Below are 27061 nucleotides of genomic sequence, written 5' to 3'. Positions count from 1 at the left end.
GGTCCAGACTCCATAGCATATAAGTTTGCACCTTGTGACTGCTGCATCAACGTGAAATCATGGACGAGAAGAAGCGCAGAAAGAACAAGAAGAAGAACAGATCCGGGCCTGCGAGCTCCGACTCCTCTTCCAAGGCCGAAGACTCCAGGCAGCATGAATGGGAACCAAGCATCAACAACATCTCAGCTTCCCCGGGCGACTACAGAGAAAACAGCAGCACACGCGAAGAAAAACAAGGAGTGGAATGCACATCCAAGATTGAAAACAATAGTCAGAAACAAGGTTCAAATCGGGAGAATGGATTTTGCCATGGCGTATCTGAAGCTGTTGCCAAGGAATCTGTCTCTCGCGAGGATTTAACCAACTTGCTGGTCGAAGAAGCCTGCCTCCGAACAGAGCTCCAGGCCAAAGAGCAAGCGATCTCTAAGATGAGAGAGGCTTTGGATGCGGAATGTGCCCGGTCGTCACAGCTTCACTCGGACATCTTGGAGCTCAAAACCACTCATGCCGCTTCACAGGTAGCTTCTTCTTAATCATCATAGAAATTGCTTCTTCTTAACTATCATATAAGTTGTTGGCCTGTCGACTGTTTGATGAATATATTATCGGTGTTGCTTCGCTTAATAAATTCATCACAATAGGTCAGACGGAAGGTTTCGTTGCAATCTTATGAAGTTTCATGATAAGGTTGTGCGAGGATGCTGTACTGTCAAATCTTTGACTGTACTGTACTCTAAGGATTTATTTAAAGACGGCCTTGACTGTACTCTTTCCGAATTATGAGTCTTATCTTTATATTTGTTCGAGATTACTAGGAAGTGCTTTATCTACCAGTTTAGTTGAATTTGCTCTCATCCATTGGTTATCCATATTTGCTAATCCTATTTGTGTGAAGCTCATAATGCAAAATGTGTAGATCCCAAGTGATAGAATGAAATGCAAATCCAATGCAAAAGTTTATGCACTTAATGTGGTGTGCATGAGAAAGAAAATGATGGCATCATCCCTACAGTTCATTGATTGACAATGTGCAACTTCCACCACAATATATTGCAAAGTTGTCATTGGGTGCAGAAGCTCTAGGTTTGCCCAAGAACTTGCATATAAGTTCTTCATGGCCAACTAACATGCTTGATTACTTCAAATGAAAGATAAAGTTAGAGTAGAGAGAAAACATTGAGTTGGTCTCCAAACCAATTACAGCCAACCTTGCCACGCTCCTGGTACCATTATCTGCTGCTGCATTTCCAGCTGTGGCACACTCTAGACACAAGAGGACTGGCTGCATTTTGCAGTTTACACTGCTCTCCTCAGCGTCGGTTTTCACTGCTGCTCATGGATTGCTGCATTTGATTGTGTTTTGCTGTCACCATTGCTTCTGGGCCTTCTACGTCAGCTTCAGCATCGAGCCTTGGTGGTCTGCTGCATTTAGGCTTTGTGAGAGTACATCACATCCCTCAGCATCCCTCAGTCTGTTCCATGGCTTTGGCTCTAGTGGCTTGGCATATTAATAACTGGCACCTCCAATGAAGAATGTTGGGCAGGTGGTGAATATGTAAGTGGGCTTATGGGTAGGAAGTCTCTACAGGGTATGAAGCAAGGCTGGAAGACGGGTTGGGAGGCATGGATCTTGTGAAGCAAGGGATTGTGCCACCGAAGGAGAAGAAGCACATCCTGCTGCCAATGAACAAGGACCACTTGTTGGAGTTGTATGCTAAATAGCATCATCGAGGAATATCATACTTGTGCAAAATAAGTTGTCGGGAGTTTGGATTATAGACCCGATACCCTATGGTGAACTGGCTGTAGTCAATGAAGATGTGAAGATGGATTCAGTGTTGAACTTCCTCCTCTTCTCCCTCAAAATGTACAAGTAAGCAGCACAATTGAAGACCTTGTACAAGTAAGCAGCACAATTGAAGACCTTGAAATGAGCAATTGATGGCTTATGCTCAAAGAAAGCCTCATAGGGACAGGTGATGAATATGCAGGTGGGGCTATGGGTAGGAAGCCTCTACAGGGTATGAAGCAAGGTCGGAAGATGGTTTGGGAGGCATGCATCTTGTGAAGCAAGGGATTGTGCCTTCGAAGGAGAAGAAGCATATCCTGCCCATGAACAAGGACCATGTCGGAGTTGTATGCTAAATAGCATCATTGAGGAATATCACACTTGTGCAAACAATAAGTTATCTGGGCTTTGGATCATAGAGCGGATATTCTATGGTGAATTGTGTTGGTTCAAGTGTGAAGTAATTGTGTGATTAATTGAAAGAGAATGAAAGATAATCAATGCACAATAACTCAATCACTAAAAGAGAGGTGATGTATTAATGAGTGAGAGAGAATACAATGCCAAAGGCGATCAAAATGAATAATGTGACATTTGTGTGCTAATGAGGCACAAAGTGTATATTTTTTATACAGTGAAACCCTAACGGCTTAACTATCATAGGAAACCCTAAATGAAACCCTAACCCTAGTGTCACTTAATGCCCGAGACACTAGGGGCAACAACTACATTTAATGATAGCTTGAATGCCTAGGGAGCCCGGATCATGGATCAAAGGGCATCAACGTGTAGCCCATGAGATGGCATACAAAGTCCCTTCCATAAAATAGGCAGACTGATCTAGGAAAAATAGCAAAATCCTAGAAAATTAAAGAAAATATAAGTTCATGGTTGCACAAGTTCATCTAAGTGGATATAGCAACCTATGATAGTATAGAGCATGACAAATCATGGAGCAAATGGAATCAAGTTCAATGCTTGTGGAAAAGCCTGGAACTTTGGTCGACGAAGAGCCTTTGTGAAAAGATCTGCTAAGCTGCCTTCAGTGGATACATAAGACAATTCTATTTCTCCAGTTGACATCCACTCATGAACATAATGGTAATGAACTTCTATATGCTCTTTGCGGGCATGGAGCATTGGGTTTTGTGCAATGGCCAAAGCAATCTAGCTATCAATGTAGATAAGTGTTGGGGCCGTTTGGTGCACATGAAGATCTGCAAGTAACTTGTGGAGCCAAACAAGCTCCATTGTAGCTGTGAATGTTTCTTTGTACTCAGCTTCACAACTGGAAGTAGCAACTGTAGTTTGTTTCTTATTGAACCGAGAAACAAGAGATGTATTCAAGAAGCAACAGTTGCCACTGTGAGAGACAAGGATGTGGACATCCAGCCCAATCAATGTCAGAATATCCATACAAAGAGAGTAAAGAATCAACCTTGTAGAAAAGGCCAAGATCTTGGGTGCCTTTAAGATACCAAAAGACATGCTTCACTGCCTGCCGATGAAGCATTGTAGGGTTGTGCATAATTTTGCTCAACTAGGAGACAACAAATTGAAGATTGGGCCGCTAAATCAAGCATCCAATAGCCTATTGATATAAAGTAGCATCAAAGGATTCGCTACCATCATTGGACGTGAATTTAAAACTAGGCTCCAAGGGAGTAGACATGGGCTTGCATTCCTCAAACTGAAGGCATGGAAGAAGTTGCCTAATATACTTGGACTGTGTCATGATGATGCCCCCCTCAATGGTGGTAAATTGGATACCCAAATAATAGTGAAGTAAACCAAGATTTGTCATGGCAAAGGTTTGCTGTAAATCAACCTTAAATGCTGCAATTTGACCAGCATTGGTCCTAGTGACAAGCATGTGATCAACATAAAGCACAAGAATAATAAAATCAGATCCTTACCACTCCGAGGATGATTGAAAAGGGATAAATATGCATAGATGCATGTTTACATGAACAAAATGTGAATGCATGGGGTAATGCAAAGGAAGATGCAAGTTGTTATGCTCATGCAGAACGCGATGCAAAGGTGCCACTTGGACAGTGCCCTCACAAGGAAATTGTTCGCTTGCCCAAGCGGCCTTTTACAATCATGTCATCTTGACAGTTTGGATGAACTTACAAATGTCCATAATCATTAATGTAAAAAATAAATAAATGTTTGAGAGTAAAAAAAAATTTGTAAGCATCATCACTGTCACTATCAAGAGAAGAAGCCGCTCCCTCGCAAAGTGGAGGGGAAAATTGTAGACCGTGTTGGGAATAAAGGGCCATTGTGTCTTTTTATGGTGTTCGGGTGTGTATGTACCCTTACACACGTACTTTATATATATTATCAACCTAAAGTGGTACGGTACACTAAATGATTATACCCACATTGAGTCTTCTGCTCTCTCTCTCTCTCTCTCTCACACACACACACACACACTCACTACTATTACTCTCTCACTGTGCATTTCTCCTTATGGTGTGTCTCGAACCTCTCGCACTCATTGACAAACTGGTATTAGAGCAGGCAAAGGCGTGTATGTTAGGTGTGAGCTACGATTGACTGGAGGTAGGCGACGTTAGGTGTGAGGTGATGGTCAGGCGTTAGCAAACGACTACCTGGAAAGTCAATCTGAGCTGCGACAGCCAGCTGTGGCAGGTCAGGTGTGACCAAGCGAGCATAGCTAGGCATGATTGGTTAAGTGAGCAGGTGACGGGAACTGGTGAGCAGGTGATGGGGCCAAGATGTGGCACAAGCAGAGATCCCGCCTAGTTCGATAGTCCAGTTTTTTTTTCCTCCCCATCAATTTTAAAAATCTTGAAATCAGTTTCCTTTCCACTGATGGGCGTTTGCATGTGCAAGCACAATGTAAAATTTTGAGCTGAAAAATTGGGGCTTTTCCCAGATTTGGGGATTTTGATGTAGAAAAGGACAATTTGACTCAAAAATTGTAAATTTGGTGCACATTTGCTCGGGAAATTTGAGGCTTTTCACATTTTAGTGAAATTTTGTCAATTTCATTGAAATTTGTGCACATTGGACCCGAGAAGATTGGGGCTTTTGCAGAATTTCATCAATTTATGCAAGAATTGCTTGGTACATGCACTTGGGTACATGTATTGATGCAATTTGGGCAGATTTGACTTTGAAAATTTGGGGCTTTTGATTGCAATCGTCAAATTTGGGCCCAAGAATGCATTTGGAGCAGACATTGCAGCAGAATTTTGGGGATTTCACATGCAATTGGTGCATTGGCCTATAAATGTGGTTGTAATTGATTGTGGAGTGCAGTAATAGACATTCTCTAATTCTGGAAATCAATTTGCAGATCTGAAATTTCTGTAGTTTCTTGTTTTTTCACTACCTATTGGTACTTGGAGCGTGCTATAGTCAGTTGTGTGACATTTGGGCTTGCAATTTGCTGATATTTGAGTCAATTTAGTTCTACAAATCATGGTTGGAAACAGTGACATCAGCAATCTTTTGCACATCAAGAAGCTTGAGGGTGCACACAATTTTGCGATATGGCAAAAACAGTGCTACAATGTCTTGGTGCAAAAGAAATAGGTGAAGCCCATCAAAGCGAAGGGAATAAAACAAGCAGGTATGGAACAAGAAGAGTGGGATGATTTGGATGAGCTTGCATGCCCTACCATAGAGCTCTTAGTGTTAGACAACTTGCTCTTTAACATTGAGAAGCTGAATTCTGCATATGAAATGTGGCAAAGACTTGAGGAACTATATGCTCAGAAAAGTGCAGCCAACAAGGTTTATTGCTTGAAAAAGTTGATGGACCTTCGTATGAAGGAAGGTACAGCCATGTTTGTACATTTGAACAAGTTCAACTCAATTTTCAGTCAGCTGATTGCTTTGGATTTTCACACGTTGATGATGAGTTCAAGGCTACTTTCTTGCTATGCACTTTGCCTGAAAGTTGGGATATTTTTAGGACAGCTTTAAGTAACTTAAGTGCTCAGCTGTTATATTCTGATGTGGTGCTGATGGAAGAACTCAACATGCAAAATAATTCAACGAACAAGTCTTCTAATGCATTGCACACTAGGGGCAAATTTCAACAAAAGGAAAGTTTTGAAAATAGAGCACGTAGCAAGTCTCGTGGCCTAAATGTGGAGTGTCATCATTGTGGCAAGAAAGGGCACTATAAAGGGGATTATTTTCAATCGAAGAAAGAAAGGCAAAAGCAAAAACGTTGAAGACAATAAGGCTAAGAAAAAGGACAGGCAACATGCAAAGAAAAGTAGTGTGAAGATAGAGGAGGTAAATGTAGTCACTCATGAGAATGACAGTGACGGTGATGTACTCCTTACTTTTGACTACAGTGGAGTTATACATAGTGTTGTTCACTTGGGAGATGACTATGCATGTAACATTACAGGTATTGGCAATGTGAATTGGAATTTCAACATGGTTTCATGTTTGTTTGGCATAATGTGAGGCATGTACCTTAGCTCAAGAAGAGCTTGATAAGCATAGGGTAGCTAGATGACATAGGCTATCATACTACCTTTGGGGATAGCCAATGGAAAATTTGTAAGGGCTCTTGCATTGTTGTCAAGGACTCTAAAAGTGATACTTTGTATCCTTTGTATGTATCTAGTGTGTGTGACTATGTAGTCACCATAATCGAGCAGCTAAGTGTTTCTTTGTGGCATAGCCGATTGGGACACGAGTCAAATTGAATTGAAAGTTCTTCCTTGTTTGGGTTATTCGCCGTCTTTGAGGTAATGCTGATTTTGAACAATGTGATCATTGTATTTATCGTAAGCATGCTCAAACGTCACATAAAAAATCTCTTTCTCTAAAGTCTTTATCCTTAGCGTTGGTATTTTTAGATGTATGGTAGATGTCAGAGGTATCTCTAGGGGGAAAGAAGTATTTCATTACTTTTGTTAATGATGCCACATGCAAAGTATTCGCAAGGAAAAACGTAGCAAACTTGAGCCAAAGTCCTTTAAATGTATTTTTCTAGGATATAGTGAGAGGGTGAAATGGGGTATAGGTTATGGGATCCCGAACAAACAAAAATTGTACGCAATAACAATGTTATCTTTCGGGAAAATCGCATGCACAAACAGCCTGAAAAGACTGAGGAAGTCAGAAGGGTTGTATTTCGGGAAGGTGTATTGATAAGACAACAAAGAATGCCCGCTAGACAGCAACAAATACCTATTATAAGTGGTCTTGAAAATGCAAGGAATGATGTTGAAAATGATCAACAAGATATTGCCCATAATGTACCACAATTTCAACAAGAATAGATGCCTTTGGAACAACCAAAACCAGCTGTACAACATACTGAACTTACAGAACGACAAGTTGTTAATATAGATTTACAGGCTGAACAACGAGCAAATCTTGATCATTGGGTCTGTAGGTCAACTAGAATGCAAAGACAGTTGGATAGGTTTGCTCGTAGTGTCAATTATGTGGTTGATTATATCATGTTGATAGATTGTGGTGAGCTGTCATGCTTTAAGGAAGCAATGGATAGAAAAGATAGCAAGATATGGCATAAGGCTTTGTTGTTAGAGATGGAATCTCTCATGAAAAATGGCACTTGGGATTTGGTCCATTTGCTTAAAGGGCAGAAAGTGCTAACATGTAAATGGATTTACAAAATGAAAGTCACTTTTGATTCTTTGTTAAGGTACAAAGTACGTTTGGTTGCTAAAGGATACAAGTAGGAACATGGAATTGATTTTGATGAAATTTTTTCTTTTGTAGTCAAAATGGCCACTTTGCGAACCATTTAGGGCTTGGTTGCATGTGAAGATATGGAACTCATATAAATGGATGCAAAAATAGCTTTCTTACATGGTGATCTACATGAGGAGATGTATATGCAGCAGCTTGAGGGTTTTGTCAAAGGGGAAGGAGCACATGATATGTAAACTCAACAAGAGTTTGTATGGGCTGAAACAGGCACCACGAGAATGGTATCATAAATTTGATACATTTATGCAATCTCAAGGATTCCATAGATCTCAAGTTGATCATTGCTTATATACCAAGAAGGCAGTAGATGGCAACCTTATTCTCTTGGTTTTGTATGTGGATGACATGTTGATTGCAGGCAGGAATGTTTATGCTTTGGACTCCTTGAAACAAAGCCTACACGGTAGCTTTGATATGAAGGATCTTGGTGAGGCCAATCATATTCTTGGCATTCGTATACTCAAGGACAGATCGTAGGGTCTTCTCTATCTATCACAATAGGAGTATGTTACTTAGATTTTGCAGTGTTTCAATATGTGGGGGGGGGGGGGGGAGCCATTGGTGTACCGTTGCCTCCATATGTGAAACTTAGTACAAATGATAGCACTATATCTGATGATGGAAAGGGTTAGATGGCTAAGATCCCTTATGCTTCAGCTGTTGGTAGCTTGATCTATGCTATGGTTGCTACATGTCCCGACATTGCATTTGCGGTGGGAGTGGTTAGCAGGTACATGGTATATCCTGGCATAAAGCATTGGGAAGTAGTTAAGGGTATCGTAAGATACCTAAAGGACACAAAGGATTTGTGCATTTGCTTTGGGAAGCAAAAGTCATTTGTTACTGGCTTCACGAATGCAGACTATGTTGGTCATCCTGATTGCAGGAAGTTTACTTCAAGATATGCGTTCACGTTCATAGGGGGAGCAATCTCTTGGATATCTAGACTGCAGAAGTGTATTGCATTGTCGACTACAGAGGCAGAGTATGTGACTGCCACCACTGAGGCATGCAAGGCGTCTTTATGGCTTTCACGTTTGGTGAGAGCTTGGTATTATAGAGGTTGCTATCCTCCATTATTGTGATAGTGAGAGTGCTGTCATACTAACACGGAATCTTAACTTTCATTTAAAGACAAAGCACATACAGGTGAAGTATCATTTTATCAGGGATGTACTTGACAGCAAGAGTATTGAGCTTATGAAGGTACATACCGATGATAACCTTGTAGACCTCCCAAAGGATCTTTCGGTAGAGTAATTTGCTCATTGTTGCTAGATAATGGGGATGGGATAGTATATGTGTATTTCAGCTTTGTACATACAGACTTAATTGATTCTTTTCTCTACCTTCATGCATGTTGCCTTTAGGTGGGAGGTTGTTGGGAATAAAGGGTCACTGTGCCTTTTTATGGTGTTCGGGTGTGCATGCACCCTTACACATGTACTTTATATATATTATCAAAAACCTAAAGTGGTACACTAAGTGATTGCACTCACATCAAGTCGTTTGCTTCCTCTTTCTCTCTCTCTTTTTCTCCTCTGCACACTCTCTCAGTGTACATTTCTCATCATTGTGTCTCAATCCTTGCGCACTCATCACTGACAGACCGTCCTCTCTCACCATCGGATGGTGGAAGGAGAAGTAAGCACCCCCTTTGTTCCCAAAATGTTGATGTCGATGGGGAAAAGGAGTAGCACCCAAAGAAGAAGAGTGGGATACATGTCGAGCTGAAAACTTATGGAATGAATAGTCTCCAAGGTGGCCTCTGAAGAGGCAATGCCGAATCTTGGGAAAGAAGCGCCACCAAAAGATGCAACCATGGGAAGGAGTGCCGAAGGATCCAAGGCTTTGCTAGGTGGTAGATCCTATAGAAGCAAATGTCAACCTACAAAAGGAAGCGAAAACAACTACATAAGATCATAAAACATGCAAATCTCGACTTCAATGTTAAGTGCAAGTGAGTTCTATGGATAAAGGTGAATGGGATTCCTCATAGTAAAAGGTAGACACGCTAAGAATGTAAGAAAGTAAAAGGACAAATGTGCAGTGGACAAGAGAAGACAAACTAGAGCGTGCCCTACAAGGATCAAGTGATGTGTAGGTGGGGAGTGGAAAGGAATCGCGGTTAGTATCACAAAGAGCTTAATCGGAGGAAGGCTTCACAATCTACTGGGTCAAATGGTCTCTAGATAAAGTGGGCTCAAGTGCTTCTGGCCACAAACTCGAAAGAGAGGGCAACTCCGAGCGGGAAAGAGACTCAGTAAGTTTGTCCTCAGGAGAGGCAACACATGCTTGAGGATAACTGAAGTCCATAAGACAACTCCTCAAATGAAGAGAGAGTAGAAGAATTAGCTACCATGTGACAATACTATCTTTGGTACATTCTACTGCCCGGGTTTGAGTTTTCATGGAGAAGTGCCTTGTGACTCACAAGCTTGGTTTGGATGTGGATGTTGATTAGAAGGTCGAGTTTGCTTGCCCTTCCCTTGTTGCCCCTTCGGAGAAGGTGCAACTAAGACCCCCTCTATGGAGGATGTCCCACGAAACTGATTGAACTCTCACTTCAAGGATTGGCTACTCTTTGACGAGAACCGATCATGCTGGAAATTAAAGACATTACGACCGGATAAGGGAGGAGAATTTGTTTCTAATGAGCTTGCTAAGTTTTTTGCAGATTGTGGTATTCATCAGGGTTTGCAAACATAAACACGCCTCAAGAAAATGGCATATTGGAGCGGAAGAACCGAAGTGTGATTGAGATAGACACCTCAGTGTTTTTGGGCTGAGGCTATGGCTACTACAGTCCACATCCTTAATCAATCCCCCACTTTAGCCGTCATATTAACCATAATTCGTGAAATTAGAGACATAATAATCAAGTTTCAACAATAATAAAGATTCAAAACATTGTAATCAGCAATGGATTGTCGCATTCATGATTCAACATTGTAATCAACAATGTTGCATAAGTCCAACAAGTGTACATTGCAAAGACACAAAATATGCATTAAACGTTAAAGGCTAAAGATCCAAGTTACAAGAGCTCCAATTTCTAAGTCAATACTCTAAAGTTCTAAAAGGCTAGCCACTAAGTGCTCTGATTCATGGAAGATGGCTCCACTGTGCCTGAATTCTCATCTTGCCGAACAACATCCTCACCATCACCATCACCATCACCATCACCATCACCATCATCGTCATCTTTTTCCCAATGTATAAAAGAATCAGCCTTTGCAACTGATGTACGAGCTAGCAAGCGAAGATTGGAGCTCACATAAACTCATTCGTCTTCATTGTACCAAGACGATTTCTCTTCTTTGAGTGAATGTGATTGAATGAGCTCCATAGTTGCTCTAAACAAGAAGAGCTAGTTGTTTGGCTAAGAATACGAATAGCCAAACTCTGCAACTCTGGAGCTTCTGCCTCGTAGTCCTCCCACCATAAAGCAGCCCCAATATTTGTCCTGTCCTCTAGTGCATCCTCTGTACCAAACATCCCTAATGTTTGCCGATACACATAGAGCTGATTTTTAATTTTGCGTTGCATTTCATGGCTAGGATAAAGCCTTGCAAGCAATGTGTTCCAAGCCTTGACTACCTCAAGGTCTCTTTCTTGCATCTTTCCTTGAAACTCAGGATCAAGCACATATGCTGCAGCATGCATAGGAGAGTCATACTCATTCCATCTGTTAATGCATAACTCCTTGATGTGCTCATACCTGTCTGCATTTGGTTCCAAACTCTCCAACTTCTCAATCATGCGATCCATACCTTCATAGATCTTCCCAATGCATGGATCCATGCCATCTGCAAGTCTCAACATGTGCATAATAGGATCAACCATTTGGTTGGTGCGATTCACTTCATCCCAAAAATCTCTATCAAAGACATATGCATTACATAACACAGCAGTAGCAGTGGCAGCCCCAGTCCAATTTTCATACTCATCACTAGCAAATAGCTCCCTAATTGCACCTTTGCAATAGTGCCATCGACCAAGCATAAGAAAGTTATATGCAAATCGTGTATCCGAGTCTTTGAGAAGTTCTTTGTCACTTCTTTTGCGAAACTCAACATGCAAGTACTGATGATTACATATAAATGTGATAATCTTGTTGCCTTTTGCAACAAGAGATGCAATCCATGGCAAGTCCCCAATATCCTTCAACAAGTTTTTCAAGCAATGCGCCATGCATGGACTAAAGGTGATATGTGGATACATTGCCATTAAAATGTTTCTTGCTGCCCTGTTTGTAGGTTCACCATTTGCCACAAACTGCACTACATTTTCTGCCCCAGTAGCCTACACTGCCTCGCACCACTCGGATGCCAATACATCTGCACTCTTTCCAGTCTTTGAAGCATCATGACTACCAATGAAGTATACATCCCCACGAGAATATGCGACAACACCATGTATGGACCTATGGCGTGTGTCACTCCATCCATCTGCTATCAATGTCACTCCATTTCTTGCCCATTGATTACGAATATTTGTTGTTGCAATCTCTATGGTTGCTTTCTTCTTCTGAAGCAATGTAGTCTTGATAGTTTTTGATGAAGGGGGCTTATATGTGGGTCCATACTCTGCAATCTTTGTCACCATATTTAAAAAATAAGGTGAACTGGCTGATTTGAATGCAATATGGTCATGGTAAAAAAAGCGTGCCACTGTTGCATCTGTTTCCTCTTTTTTCTTTGGTTCCCATGAAGTGTGCAATGAACTTTGTCTAACACCACGACCTGCTGCCATTGATGGCCCACGAGAAGGCTGCGTAGCCACTAATCCTGGTGGTCTTCTGCATGAAGCACCATGCCCTGTTGGCCTTGGAGTCCAGGTTGTTGGATCCATTGCTATATTTGGCGTCCTCCTGGCATGTGAATTCCCCGTAGAAGTGGCTATGCTTTCAAGTAACTCTTGCCTTTTCTCAATTGATACATTAGTGCAAAACGCACCTCTTTCCCCTCCTCATGTAGAAGATGGGCTCTCACTTTATCAGCCCCACTAGTGCGAGCATAAGTGCAAAGTTTGCATTTCCAAGGGCGAGCCCCTCCACCTCTCAATGGCACCTCTGCATCTACCTCATCCCACCATGACCAAGTAGTGCTTCGACTTCGTCCAGTTGTTGACGAAGTACCTGCTGAGGATGATGAAGATCCCATAGATGTCAATGCTGCCATCTATATAAAAGTGACAAATAATTAGTAAAGTTCAATGAAATTGCAGAAATTTGCACCAAAATTTCAACATGCATGTGTTAAATGTTTGCTAAAAATGCCCGAAATTTGGTGTTACTTCAGCCTGCATTCCTTCTACTGAAAATGCCACAAGTTTGGGGCATTCCAGCCTGCATTCCCTTGCTGAAAATGCCCCAAAATTTGGCGTATTTTCAGCTCCCAAATTTGGGGCAATGATTGATTCAAAATGCCACAAATTTGGGGCATTCTAGCCTGCATTCCCTTGTTGAAAATGCCCCAAAATTTGGCGCATTTTCAGCTCCTAAATTTGGAGTAATGATTGATTCAAAATGCCCCAAATTTGGGGGCTCTTTTAGATCTTGGGATGATGGATCCCAATGCCCCAAATTTGGGGACATTGTAGCCAAATTTGGACCCCAATCCTTGAGAAAGCTCCAAATTTTGGGGCAATTGCTGACAATTGATCCAAAATGCTCCAAATTTGGGGGAGATAATGGTCCTATTGGGAGTTGGGAGCTAGGTAGGCGAGAGAGGCAAGCGGGAGTAAGCAGGCGGGGCAGGCGGGGCATGCGGGAGCTGGCGGGACAGGTGGGAGCTGGCACGACAGGCGAGAGCTGGCGGGATATGTAGGCGAGCCAGGCAGGCCAGGCGAAGTAGGCGAAGCAGGTAGGTGACAGGTGCAATAGGCGGGAGAGGAGAGGTGAAGTCGTCGGGTAGCAAATCGCCTTAACGGGTGCCAACAACAAACAATTTTCAAAAAAATTAATTTCCATTGCTGGAACGGCCGTTCCAAACAGGGAACGGGCCTGGAACAAATAGGGAACGGCCTGGAATGGGATGGAACGGGACATGGAACGGCCTGGAATGTTCCGTTGGCGTTTCCTGGCCTCGGACCTCCCGGAACACGTTAATCCATTCCTATGCGTTGGAATGGCTGTTCCCTGTTTCTATGAACGTAGTAGTTGACACTCAAAACACATAATGACTAGGTAAGTGGGGCTGTTAGGTACCTTATTGGATGAAATTGAAATATCTTTGTGGTAATTTTTTCATGACCAAAGTGGCTTGATCATTAGCTGACTTGGGTAAATGAATGGTGGTGAATTCAACGATGAGCAATTGCTGATACTCAGACAACTTGATAGTTAAATCATCCATCTCCGTAATTTTGAACTCTTGGAGCTCATGGTCAAGGTCGATTCATCAAGCTTGATCGCAAACCACATAGCAATCAATGAGATGTAACCAATGCTTAGATGCAAGGTCAAAGTGTTGGAGTTGAGAGTGAAATTTAGGCATAAGACTCTGCATCAACTTGATTATGGCTATGGTGTTTATGAGATCCAATGGGGGCCGGGCAGGGGTTCGTGCCCCTGAACAAGTTTCCACAAGCCTTGGGATTCCAAGACGTGCCACATCAAATTAGACCATGAAGGCATGTTGAAACGAGTCTTATTTGTAAACATATGCTTGGTTGATGTAGATGGATAGATGGCTTGAGGAGGGGGATAAGTGGGTGGCATAGGATAGAGAGGAGGGTAACTAGGTGCTACATGAGGCATTGAAGTGTGTGGCATGGTGACTAGAGGTGTGCCACACAGTAGGTGACCGACTTGTGGATGGTCCACATGGTGAAAAGGTATAGAAAAGCCCATTAGGTATTGCAACGTTGGCAAACTATGTGGGCACCTAGGAGATGGGAAAATAGGGTGGGGCTTGAGATGTGTGGGGGGGATATCCATGTGTTGGGTTCGGGGATATCCTCCCCCTCTGATGCACCTCTATCACCTTGTTGTACAAAAGGAAAGGACCTAAAGGGATAGGATGTGCCTATGTTTGAAGAACCCCCTAGTGTGGTGTGGTTGGACAAGCAGAATGGTGAATGGTGATGGGGAAAATGGTGTGAGTGTAGATGTGGGCAGAGAGAAGGGTGGGATGGATGTCATTGGAAATTGTGGTATAGATGGAATAGAAGTGAATGAAAATTCATTTTTTTGGAAATTGAAATAATTAGGGAAGCGGTGCACAAGTATTCTACTATAATGGGTATTTAAATGATGACGTACCAACTTCATTGTGACTTTGAAAAACAAAACTTGAAGGAAAAATTTATGTTTTTCTTATACACACCTCTTTTGGTGTTGACCTACAAAAATTGGTCTGCTTCAAGACTATACCATAGTCAACAAATTGAATTCTATCTTCCTCATAGTGTGTTCTAGAATCTTGCATGGATGTAGAAGCAAAAGAAGAAGGGTCAGAAGTAGAAACTTGTGTATGTTGCATTGGAGTGGATGCATTGTATTGAAGAATGGAACATACTTGGGATCTCTTTCTCCAAAATGAGGGTCCATCCCTAATGGAGGCTTCGATGATCCTGCAAGATCTTCAGATATATGTGAAACTTCTAAGAAAAAAGATAACGTTTACCTTCAGTGGCTTGCTGGCTTGATACATGAGAATCAAGTCGTGCAAGAAAGTACAGTGTACAAATAAGGACTAATATGAGATGGTATTATACTTCAGGCATACATAGATGAACTTGATACACTACTCTAGGTACGGCCTAAGATATAAAATGGGCCACTCAAAATAAGGACAAATGACATATGTATATGAGGGATGGAGAAAAGGAAGCTTAAGTCTCACCAAGTTGTTGCAGCCAACCATGTCACTCATGCTGGCAGCTGTAGACACTGTTGTGCCACTTGTGCTGCGGAAAGACCTATGACTGCCAGTGAAGCACTTCACCCATGTTTGGTCATGTCCAGTTGGCTTGCAACTTGCAGCTGTCTAGAGCCCATGCACAATCACTGAAACTAGTGTTTTTTTTCATATGATGCATCTCCTTAAAGTTTTCCTTCTCTTGTTAGAAGTCTGAAATGTGTGCCGTATGATCTTCCATCTGCTCAAAATTTGATCCCCTGAACCATTTGTAGTTTTTGTCTAAGGGCAGTAGTAACACATGGATTGTAAAATGACAAGTTCCTCAGTTCCTCATGATGTGTCTTCTTGAAAAGTTAACATGCTTGATGCCTTCCATGCAAACAAAGTTGTATTCCTGAAAGTGTAGGCTAGGATTCTTTGCAGTTTGACATTGGTGTCTATTCAGAGGTTTGCTAGAATGCTGTTTTACAATAAAAGTAGATTATTTGAATTCTACACAGGCAAGCTCTCAGCAACATATCCACCAATTGGAATTAGAGGTGGGCTGGCTGAAAGAAAGGGAGGCCAATCAGAAAGATGTAGAGGTAATGGATTTTATATAGGAGACTTGATAAAGCAAACAGCAAGATACTTCGTGCGAGCTTAATCATAAAACACTTTATGCTAGGGACAAAGTTGACTTGTATATTGCGGCTCTGAAAAAATTTCCTCTTTCATTGAATGCAGGTTGAGCTGAAAGAGAAGATACTGTCTTTAAGCAGTGAAGTCATGCAGCTGAGAGCCGCAAAAGAGAAAAAAGAGGTGCATGGATCATTACATTTTGAGGCTTGAAAAATAACCCACCATCTCCTTTAAAAATGCCACAGCCATTGTTTCATTGCATGACATGGAGGACTCTTAACTAATGTTTGGCATTCCATAAATTTGATATTGTACATGTGAAATACATATGAAGATTGCAGAGGGCATAATATATTAGTATACCTCTGCACCTATCTGGAGGTGAAGATTGCTTAACCTCTGTCACCTGTGCTCCTTGTCTTCTTTGACTGAAACTTGTTGAGTGTTCACAGGCATGGTCTATAGCTTGTCATCTAGCTCAGCATTCTTCACCTTCCAAGGTATACCTGTGTATACCTGTGCTGAATATTCTCAAATCTGGCAGGCACTGATGCAAGAAGATGTTCGACAGGTCAGAAATGATAATGCTCAATTAAGAGGAGAAAATGTTCAGTTGATGGAGGAGGTAAAACCTGAGTCTGTTTTATCTGGTTTGCTTGTAATTTTATTGAGATAGCTATTCTGTGATGCACTTGCATGCAATAGTTCTGACAATACAGCATTCATGAGAGTTGGATAATACATATTGAACTTGTCTAAATATGATATCACATCATTGATTTTGTTATTTGATGTGAACTGGTTTTTTAAATCCTTGTTGGAGGTCACTTTTGAGGTGCATCCATGAGCTTATTAGCAGGGCACTGTAAGCCATCCTTTGATGCAAGAAATGTTGACCATCCCTACATCAACCTTTAAAAAAAAATAATAAGTAGACACGTAGTAGCATCTGAACAGTCTTCTTCGACAACAGTTGAAAACAGGGTCTATATGGGCTTGTATCTCACTGCACAATGTTGCTTTCAATGTACATGTTTTGCAAGTTGCCGGTGAAGGAATTCAGGCAGATATTAAGATTTAGAATGGTGATTGTTATCATGCTCATCATGTCTCTTAGCAGGAGTTCGCTATTCTGAGGATTGATCACACACAAGCTGATACTGAGATGAACACTAGAATCCGTATGTCTTTTAGCAGGAGCTTTATCTGTTGGAACATGAGCTATGAAAAGATCTATGAACACTGAGTTGTGAGTCCAATGAACTGTGTATATCTCTAGCGGCTCATTAGTTGTTGAAAGATTTACTACGAGTGAAGTGTCAAGTTTCTGTTAGAATTTGCAAATTCTATGGGCAGTGCCCAATGTTTTAGTCTTTAGTTCTTTTTCAGTTCTTAGTGCGAACACAACTAAAGTTATAAGTTGTGTCACCACTCTTAGAGTTAGAGTTAGAGTCAGTCAACACTAGTTGAGTTAGAGCTAGGTCTACCTTAGACCTATCTTGTATCTTTCATTCTCATTCTTTTAGTTCAGCAAGTACATTCTACTCTTTTGCTTCAGCACACTCTCATTCTCTCTCTTTTCTCTCCTCCATAGCTGGCTGTCATTTTTCAACATTTGGTATCAGAGCAGGTTCTACGCACAGATTCAGTTCAGCTACCGTTAGCCAGTTCCACCTTGCCCAAGGTCCTGTTTGTGTCAGTTAGCTCTCTGCGTGAGGAAGAGAAGGATGAGTTGCTGCTGTTTCAGCCTGCGCGCAATCCCGTATGAGGAGATATTGTTTTATAGGAGCTACTATTGTTTTCAGCTTTGCCCCTTATTTTCTCACCTCTGCCTGCCATATTCTCAGTCCTACACGTGTGATTTTTTGCAAACTCTAAAAAGTGCAGAAACCCTAATCCTCAGATTTGGGTTTTTTTTGAAATTTCTACAATTCCTCATCCATTTTGGCTCTCTCTTTTTGAATCTCAGCTCGCACCATCCAAAATTTGGGGTTTTGTCAATTTTTGCCTCCGGAGTTCAAATTGACAACCAATTTGAAGAAATTTCAGCCCGATTTGCAGTCCCATATGGGAATTCTCTTTGGAAATGTCAACATTGCACAATTTCATCAACATTTGTGCAAATTTTGGGCTTTTTGTCCTAGGCTTATGCTATGCATGGATTCATCACATAGCAACTAGGTGCAATTTAACTCCTTTTGATACAAGCACTTCACAAACTTCATCTTTGAATATTTGAGATGCGATTTAGCCTTTTTAATGACCTATTCTAGCACCACAAGGTACAGAGCCTAATGCATCTCTTGCGAGCATTAAAACAAGCATCTATCAATTTGAAAATACATTACTTACGACCGGTACCGCAATTGGAATGATAGTGATGCCTTCGCCTGAAGCTCTGTTGCTGGTTGTAGGATTGTCATCCTCATGCGACATTCTTCGCTTGGAGGCCATTGTCCGCAAGTAAACTCGAGATTGAGAAGGTGGAATAGATTCGAGATGGGAGATTTTTAGCCAGACATATTGTACTCTATCTATCACAACGAAGTATGGAGTACGTGAAGAAAAACCAAGATCCTTGACCAAACGGCCAAGCCAAATAGCTTTTTTAGAAGCTTCTATGGCTAAAATATATTCAGCCTTTAGTACTCGGTGCTACAATTTTCTGCAACCTTAAACACCAAGAGATAGCCCCACCAACCAAAGTAAAGGCATACCCATTGGTAGATTTCCTAGTGTCAAGATCTCTTGCCATGTACGAATCACAGAATCCTTGCAACTCTAGTGTACTCTTTCCATAGTATATACACTTCTCTTGTGTGGTTTTTAAGTATCTGAAGATACATTTCATTCCTTCCCAATGTGGCTTGCCAAGGTTAGACATGAATCTATTAACAACTTCCACTACATGAGCAATATCAGGGCGAGTTGTAACCATGGCATGCATCAAAGATCCACAAGCTGTTGCATAAGGTATGCACTTTATAGCACTAGCAGTTGCATCATTCTTTGGGCAATTAGTTTTGCTAAGCTTTGTATGTGACAGTAAAGGCTCACCAAGAGGCTTAGCATCAGCCATTTTAAACTTGTGAAGTACTTTGCTAATGTACTTGTCTTGTGAATATAATAACAAGTGCTACTCTCTATCTCTTTTAATGCACATGCCCAAAATGTGTTCAGCTACCCCTAAATCTTTCATTGAGAAGGGTGAACTCAACTGTCTTTTAAGAGCATTCAAAGTACTTTTATACTTTCTTGCAATCAGCATGTTATCCACATATAAGACGAGCACAATGAGGCTTCCATCATCAGCTTTTTTAGTGTATAAGTAGTGATCTGCATGATTGCGTTTAAATCCATGGTTAAGTATGAAGGTATCCAACTTTTTGTACCATTGCCCCTATATAAGTTGCGTTTCAGCTTACAAACCAAATGCTCTTTCCTTGAAATAGCAAAACCATGTGGCTATTTCATGTACAGCTCTTCATCTAAGTCACCATGAAGAAAAATAGTCTTCACATCCATCTGATCCAACTTTAAATCCAAGGATGCAGTGAGACCAAACAAAACACGGAGCGTAGTCATCTTCACCATTGGTGAAAAGACCTCTTGAAAGTCTATGTCTTTCTTCTATGTATAGCCCTTAGCAACAAAACATGCATCGTACTTGGGCTTTCCAATAATACATTTCACTTTGCAAATCCATTTATTAGGGATAGCTTTCTTATCCTTGGGCAAAGGTACAAGCTCCCATGTGTTGTTTGCATATAGAGACTTCATCTCTTCCTCCATAGCAAGCTCCCACTTTCTCTTGTTTTCATATGATTGTGCCTCTCTAAATGTCAGAGACTCACCCTCATCAATCAACAAAATGCAATCCAAAGATGGTTGAAACTTTTGTGGTTGCCTTCTGACACGTGTAGACCTTTTTACCCAATGATTTGTATTGTTAGGCAATGGGTCTATATCCTTTTACCCAATGATTTGTATCGTTAGGCAATGGGCCTATATCCTCAGGTATGTACACACCATCACCCAGTGGGGCTGATTTTTAGCATTTCCTTGCTGTTGTAACTTGTTTTCAACATGTTCTTCTTGCTGTCCTATTCCATCCTATGCTTCTATTTGCTGTGCATTATCTTTTGGCTGTAGCACGATAGGTTAGTGCTCATTTTCAGCATCAAAAGGAACAGAATCTTCAGCTAATGGTTGTTGAATGGCTGGCTGTTCATGTTGAAATTTGACCTTCTTTTTGTCAAGGTTACTGTGTGTAGCATGTTTCAACAACTTTGCCTCATTAAATACTATGTCTCGGTTGGGTACTACCTTATTTTTTTGAGGAAGTCAAACTCTATAACCCATCTCTCCCTTATCTCCATATCCCATGAAGATACTCTTAATGGATTTCATGTCTAGTTTGGTCCTTTGATCTACAGGTACATGCATAAAGGCATCACAACCAAAGACACACAAATGGTCATATGAAGCAAGTTTACCAGACCAAACCTCTTCAAGAATGCCATTTTCTAATGCACGATTTGGAGAGCGATTGCATACATGAATTGCAGTTTTAAGACACCCTCTCCCCATAACTGTTGTAGGAGATTAGCTATGGACAATATGCATTTGACTCTCTCACAAAGTTTGTGATTATATCTTTCAACCACGCCATTTGATGCAGGATTATAAGGGGTTGTTAACTTCCTCTTAATGCCATGCATCTCACAAAACTTTTTGAACTTATTAAAAACATACTCACCCCCATTATCCGTTCTTATAGCTTTTAACATAAGCCCTTTGTGTAGTAACAGAAGCATGAAACCTTTTAAAAGTATCCAACACTTCCTTTTTGCTCTTTAACACATACACCCATGACTTTCTACTAAAATCATCAATAATAGTAACAAAGTATTGTGTATCCCCATATGAATTAACATGTATAGTGCACACATCAAAGTGTACTAAATCAAGAGCATTGGGCTTCTTAATGACACCAGAGTAATAAGGAAACTTCACATGTTTTTCATATATGTAATCATTACAAATTTGAGACTCCAGCCTTTTACATCAAATCTTCCTAATGAGGAGAGAACCTAAAGGCCTTTCTGGCTCATATGGCCAAGTCTTTTGTGCCAAAATTCCATTTGTGGATGACCCATAGCCAAGAACTTGCCAGATAATGCTTTACAATGCAAATAGTATAAAGTCCTCTTTTTGCTGCCTTTGGCAATTAGCATAGAGCCCTTGTGGACCTTTTAAGATCCATCACCAAAGGTAGTAAAATATTCTCTTGCATCAAGCTGCCCAATTGCCAATAGACTTTTCTTTATGCCAGATATATATATGACATCCTGCAAAATCAGCTCTCGGCCAAGTGAATGGTACCTCCACGCTCTATCTCACATGCGTAGTTATTGCCCAAGTAAACCTTGCCTAGGCAACCTGTAGTGTATTCAAAAACAGACTCTAAAGAGGGAGTGACATGAAATCGTTGTTCACTATCCATGATTGGGACAGCCCATCATGAGCTGAAAGAAAGGTATCAATTATCTCCTTTTTGGTGATGTGCATATCATCCCTACTGCCATAATATCTACATCATTGCATGAGGTTGTATCAAGTATCTCTTCAATGTCAGAGAGCTCTTCGATGACTATACTAGATACAACATTTGACTTTGCAACTTCTTTTGAGGGAGAGCTATCATCATCTTTTTTGTCATTCTTCTTTTTCTTTTCTTGCCGTTTCTTTCTTTCTTGCTCTCTCTTGTAGTATCAACAATTGGGCTTTTTATGCCCTTTACGCTCATACTAATAGCAAGTAACATCCTGTTGTTTGCCCTTGCTTTTACTCCTGCTTTTGCCTTTATTTGTTGCAATACCCCTTTTCTTTGACCTGCCTTTAAGATGATAGGCTGAACCACTGCTTTCTCCACTGGACTTTTTTTTGATCTCCTCATTGAGGATAGAGCCCCTAACATCATCAAAGGTTAAAGCAGGGTTGTTGCTAAGTGAAACAACCAAAGACTCCCAGCTATCAGGCAAAGTCATCAATAGGAAAATAGCCTGCAGTTTATCATTGAAGGGCTGCAAACCAAAGTCCTAGCAACTGACTCAAAATCCTTGTGAAAGCACTCAAATGCTCAGATGCTAGCTTAGACTTATCCAACTCCATGTTCACAAGCTTGTGTATGAGATGCACTTGATTTAATGGAGTTGTATTCTTATAAGTATCCATTAACTTTTTCCATATGGCATAAGTTGTATCAAGACGCTTGATGTCTGTAAGTACATCATCAGATACAACCATTTTAATGTATGTAATGGCCTTCTTGTTAAGTCTAGCCCAATTCTCATCTGTCATAGCTGCAGGCTTGGTTTCCAAGAGAGCAACCTCGCAATCCTTAAGAAGTAAAATGCCTTGCATCTTGTCCTTCCATAGATCAAACCCAATGCCATCAAACCTCTTGATTTCAAGAAGGGATTTTGTGTCACTGCTGCTAGAAGTATTAGTGGCCATTTTTCAGCAAAGTGCCAAGTACCAATGTTGTATTTTATGACAACAAATAACAGGCTGAATATTCAGCTAATTTCAGCCCAAAATTTCACGAAATAAGTGCAAGCTACTGGTTTGAAGTGGAGTGCGCACAATAAAAGTGCAGGTCAGATGTACGAGCAGCAGTGTTGAGTGTGAGAGAGAGTGAACGTAGAGATAGGTGTATTAGATGGTGATGGTACACAAAGAATAAAGAATGTATTTATGTGTTAGGGTACAATAAGGGTGTGTTCACACCCGTATAACTTTATACACAGAGACGAAGGGGCTTTACACCCAACATTTAAGGGACTTGCTTTCATTTTGCTGCAGTGGAGGTACATGTAATGACGAACTTGTGTAACCAAATGCTTAGAACTTAGAACTTTGATTTTGACTTTTTAGAGTTACCGTAGTGGGTTAGAAGGTTGGGTGAATAAAAGGGTATGAATGTTAGCTCATTTTTATTATTTGTTCATTCTTGGTCCTCAAGGAATTGCTTCCACAGCTGTAGGACAATTCAAAGAAAAAGGTGCTGTTGTCTACTTACGTTAGCTTGCTGTTTCCTGTCCTTGCTGTTCCATCTTCACACCAACTTGCTACCGTTCTCACGATTGCACGGAACTGCTATCAGCTCACAGCCTCGTTAGGATCTTTTGTACATGTAAAGGACTGATATCTAAAAGTTTGTCAAGTGCCTGTGTTGTTGGACGGATTGTCTCTTTGTGATCTGGTTGAGTGGAAAGGTTTGTTAAAGGGTGTGGGCTTTGTTGGTGTTCTGTATCGCCGTCACTTTTTGGTTCATCATCATCATCATCATCAGTGGCTTGTTTTTTCTGTTTACACTCTTTTGCATTGTTACAGACACCATGTTCCTCCCTTTACCTGGTATTGAAAGCAACTTCGCATTCTGTACAGACTTTGTATTGCTATCTGTGCTTTGAACTTCAGTTATTTGCTGTGTGCATAACTTACGTACTATTTAATCACTATCAACTAATAAGTGCTGGTCCCCATTATTTAATTATGTCCTTCATGTGTCATTTATTTGGAATGTATGCATAGAGGGAGTTGATGGAAAATGGTGGGTATGATTCATGAAGCCTGACAGGTTGAAAAGATGAAGAGGCACATCGATCAACTCTTGCTAGAGCGTAGACAGCTGATAGCTAAGATGGCAGCATTGCAAACAGGCATGCACCAGCTGGAACGAGAGGCTGCAATCCGTGCCCGTGTTGGGAATGAGCTTGCTGAGGCTGTGGCTACAACATCTTCAAAGGTTTTGATTCTTGAGGCTTTCCCGAATTGTCTTTTGATTGTGATCGTTGTGTGTTACACCAAAGCTACTTGATCCTTGTGTGAAGGTTCAAGATACATGCAATCTCTATTTTTCCTCTCCTATTGAACAAGTTGTGTAAGAGAACTAATGTCTAAACTGCTCTGTGTGGCCATTATCATTATTTTTCATATCTACTCATACTGGATGATCACCATCCAATCGACCTCAAAATCTAGTGTATATATTTGAGCTATAAGAATGTATGCTTGGTTATCTGATTGTTTGACATTTGAACAAGAGGTTATCACCCAGCATATATCGCTCTAGTATGGAATCAGCGTCATTGACTGATGGTTATTGATGTAATGCTAGCTGGTTACTCATCTGTGCTTCAACTTTCATGGGGTCTAAATTGACCCGTTTAGGGTTTCTTTAGTGGTTGCCACTTAGTAGCGTTGGTATTGACAAATACAGAGCCTTCTGGATATGGTAGGATACATGAATATAATAAATGCTCAGTACATAGTAAACTCTTCAAACATGACAGGATCTGACTTTTATGCTTTTGTTAGAGGGCTGTATTTAGTAATGGCATAATCACAATTATATCTGAAATTTGCAATGGTTCATGCCTTACCTTGTGCTGGTTGTTGACAGGGTTGGCTAAAGTGGTCTTCGAGAAAGGACTCTATTGCAGAGGCTGCAGCTGTTGCAGAAGACTCACGTGTACAGCTGGCTGCTGCAGCCACCATGATTGAAAAGCTTTCTGCTGAGAATGCAGCTTTAGTTGATAAAGTAAGCTCATTATAAGGGATTAAAAAGGAAGAAAACAGTGAATTCCTTGGCAATTCTCTGATTCCGATACCTGATATGCTGCTTGTAGGTAAATGAGCAGAGTGCTTTGATTGATCGACTAAGTAGCAGTGACAATCATGCCATGGAGTTGCACAAGGATGGTAGTCTGATGACCATTGAAGGTAACAAATGTGAGGAAATGAATTCTGCAAATCACCAAATGACTGTGGACCCAAAACCACCCGAGCTGCTTGATGAATTACCAAGAGGAGAAGCAGTGACTCGACTGACTTTGGAGGAGCAGTCCCAGATAGTGAAGGAGGAAGTCCTTAGGTCAGAGCCATATGAAACTGTTGCAAATGTTGTGCTTGCCAACAACAATGCTGCAGATGCAGTCTCTGCAGCATTTGAAAGTAGTTCAAATGATTCATTAGCAGGTGATGGTCTCGCAGACACTGTGGTTGCAGTTGACCTGGACCGTCGGTCTAAAATTGAGTCCAGCAACGAGATTGTTTCTGTTCCTCCCTCCCAAGATGAGGGATTACACGATGCGAAACAAGGTGATGATGCTCTTGTGAAGCAATTTGAGCCTAAGCCTTTTTCAGATGCCCCAATCATGGGTGCTCCTATTCGCCTATTCACGTTTGTAGCTAAGTATGTCAGCGGAGCTGATCTGGTCAACGTGAAGAATTCAAGCTAATCATGAATGAGCCTTTCCACCATTGCTTGGGCAGCTGATGTTCCACGTTCCTGCACATGTTTCTTCATGCAAATGAATATTGTTTAGTACACATTCAATGAAGTTCTCTGCCCAGTTTTTATAGTTTGATCTTGTTTTGGGAATCTCTCCTGCATTAAAATCAAGGTTATTCAAATGAATGGAATCAGCTTACTTGATTTCTGTATGTTTACTCATGTTTAGGCCCTGTCAAAGAGGCGGGATAAAGGCACTGCATGCCCCTTATTGCGCCAAAGTCGTGGAGATTACTCGTCAGGGTTTGTATAGCAGTGGCTGGTAAGCACTGAGTTTTTGAAGGATGTTGGGTCCTTTCTGGGTTTCTCCAAGGGTCTTGGCTTTAGGTCTTCTGTTGTTTTATTAAGAGCTGGGTCGTCCCCGAGCGAGTGGGCAAATGCCGAAAACTCATGCCCAACGAATGTTAAGGTCACGCCATGGCTTGAAGGGGAAAATGCAAGGAATGATAATAGGTAATAATGGTGCCGACGAGCAGCATAAAATTACTCAATTGGGTCGGCTGAGTACGCTTGACCGAAAGACCTTTGAACAGGCCAGTAGGAATCATTGCTTACTACAAACCTTGCTAGGCCTCGTATGAAACTCCCATTTTTCCATGGGCTTGTGGGGGTTGTGGAGGATTATGGAAACCCCACTCCCCCTTATTTTGGGTTTTCTTCCCCCCCCACTAGAGCCAGGCGCAACCCAACTCTTACCGTCTAGAAGGACTAGGTTTTCTCCTAGGCCTATGCTTTGTTTTCCTTGTTATTTTACTAATTGTTGTGTAAGATCACTGAAATATTCCTCTCTAGGGCACAAGGGCCAATAAAGTGACAGCGCCCCAAAACCGAGTTAGAAGAGTCATACATATGAGTGGTGGATGGTTGGCTTTTGTTGATGCGCTAAACATTGAACATATTGATAAGGGTATTGGCAAAATGTATAGTCACTTCATTGGACAGTCGTAGAAAAAGTTTTAGATCTATGAGCATTTTTTCTTTGATCTTTGCAGTTTTTTGCTATTGCTATGTTGATCATTGAATTATGCAAAACCAAATCTTTTTGGTGATATATCATTTGCCTTCACCTGACCATAGACATTTGCGACCTCCATTGATGCTCATAATCTCAAGATTCAAGCTCCACCTTTTTAAAGATACTATTAGCCCCTCTACCCTACTATTACATATTGTGGGTTTACCCACTTAGTGCTCTTACGTGTACAAATATGATTTTGTTGAAGAAATTACTAGCACATGAAAATTGGGGCTCAGAAGGTTGTATTCTAGAATCCATTAATTCATGACCTTAAAGGTGGTGATCTGGGCTTCTTCAACTTTGGAAGATGATGTATGTGTTACCCATCATCTCTTCACGTGGGTCCATGCCATTAATTATGATGCTTCATTGCTCACTCTTGAACAATATTCTACACTGCACTCACGACTCTTAGAGAAGGGTCTCATTGGCTTGCTTAGCTTGCATGCGAAGAGTTTCCAAGATAACATCCTTAGTATACATTCTTTGGTGTGTGCATTGGTAAGTGCTTTTCTCATTCCACACAAGCTTGTAAATAAGTCACCCTAATTAAGCTATTAATCATACAATGATTCATTGGGAATGCATTGAATTGAAAAGAGAACATGTTGAAATGGACACTAAAGAACTTTATCGTCCTAGACATGTGGCCTTGATAAAAACAA

At 41.1% G+C, this 27061-nt stretch overlaps 1 protein-coding gene across 1 annotated transcript; it reads left to right on the top strand.

The window, feature by feature from the left end:
• Positions 1-25460, top strand: LOC148034388 (uncharacterized). The gene is made up of 7 exons (XM_087679334.1): positions 1-518; positions 15897-15980; positions 16123-16197; positions 16562-16642; positions 23663-23830; positions 24488-24625; positions 24714-25460. The coding sequence occupies exons 1-7, from the start codon at positions 60-62 to the stop codon at positions 25323-25325; spliced, it is 1617 nt and encodes a 538-aa protein (XP_087535460.1). The 5' UTR covers positions 1-59; the 3' UTR covers positions 25326-25460.
• The last annotated feature ends 1601 nt before the right edge of the window (positions 25461-27061 follow it).

Source organism: Lygodium microphyllum, chromosome 6, assembly GCF_053477565.2.
Source record: "Lygodium microphyllum isolate KBCC chromosome 6, Lygodium_microphyllum_v1.1.10, whole genome shotgun sequence".
In the NCBI taxonomy this organism is placed as follows: domain Eukaryota; kingdom Viridiplantae; phylum Streptophyta; class Polypodiopsida; order Schizaeales; family Lygodiaceae; genus Lygodium; species Lygodium microphyllum.
Note: the sequence above shows the minus strand (reverse complement) of the source record. Positions and strands in the feature narration are given on the sequence as shown.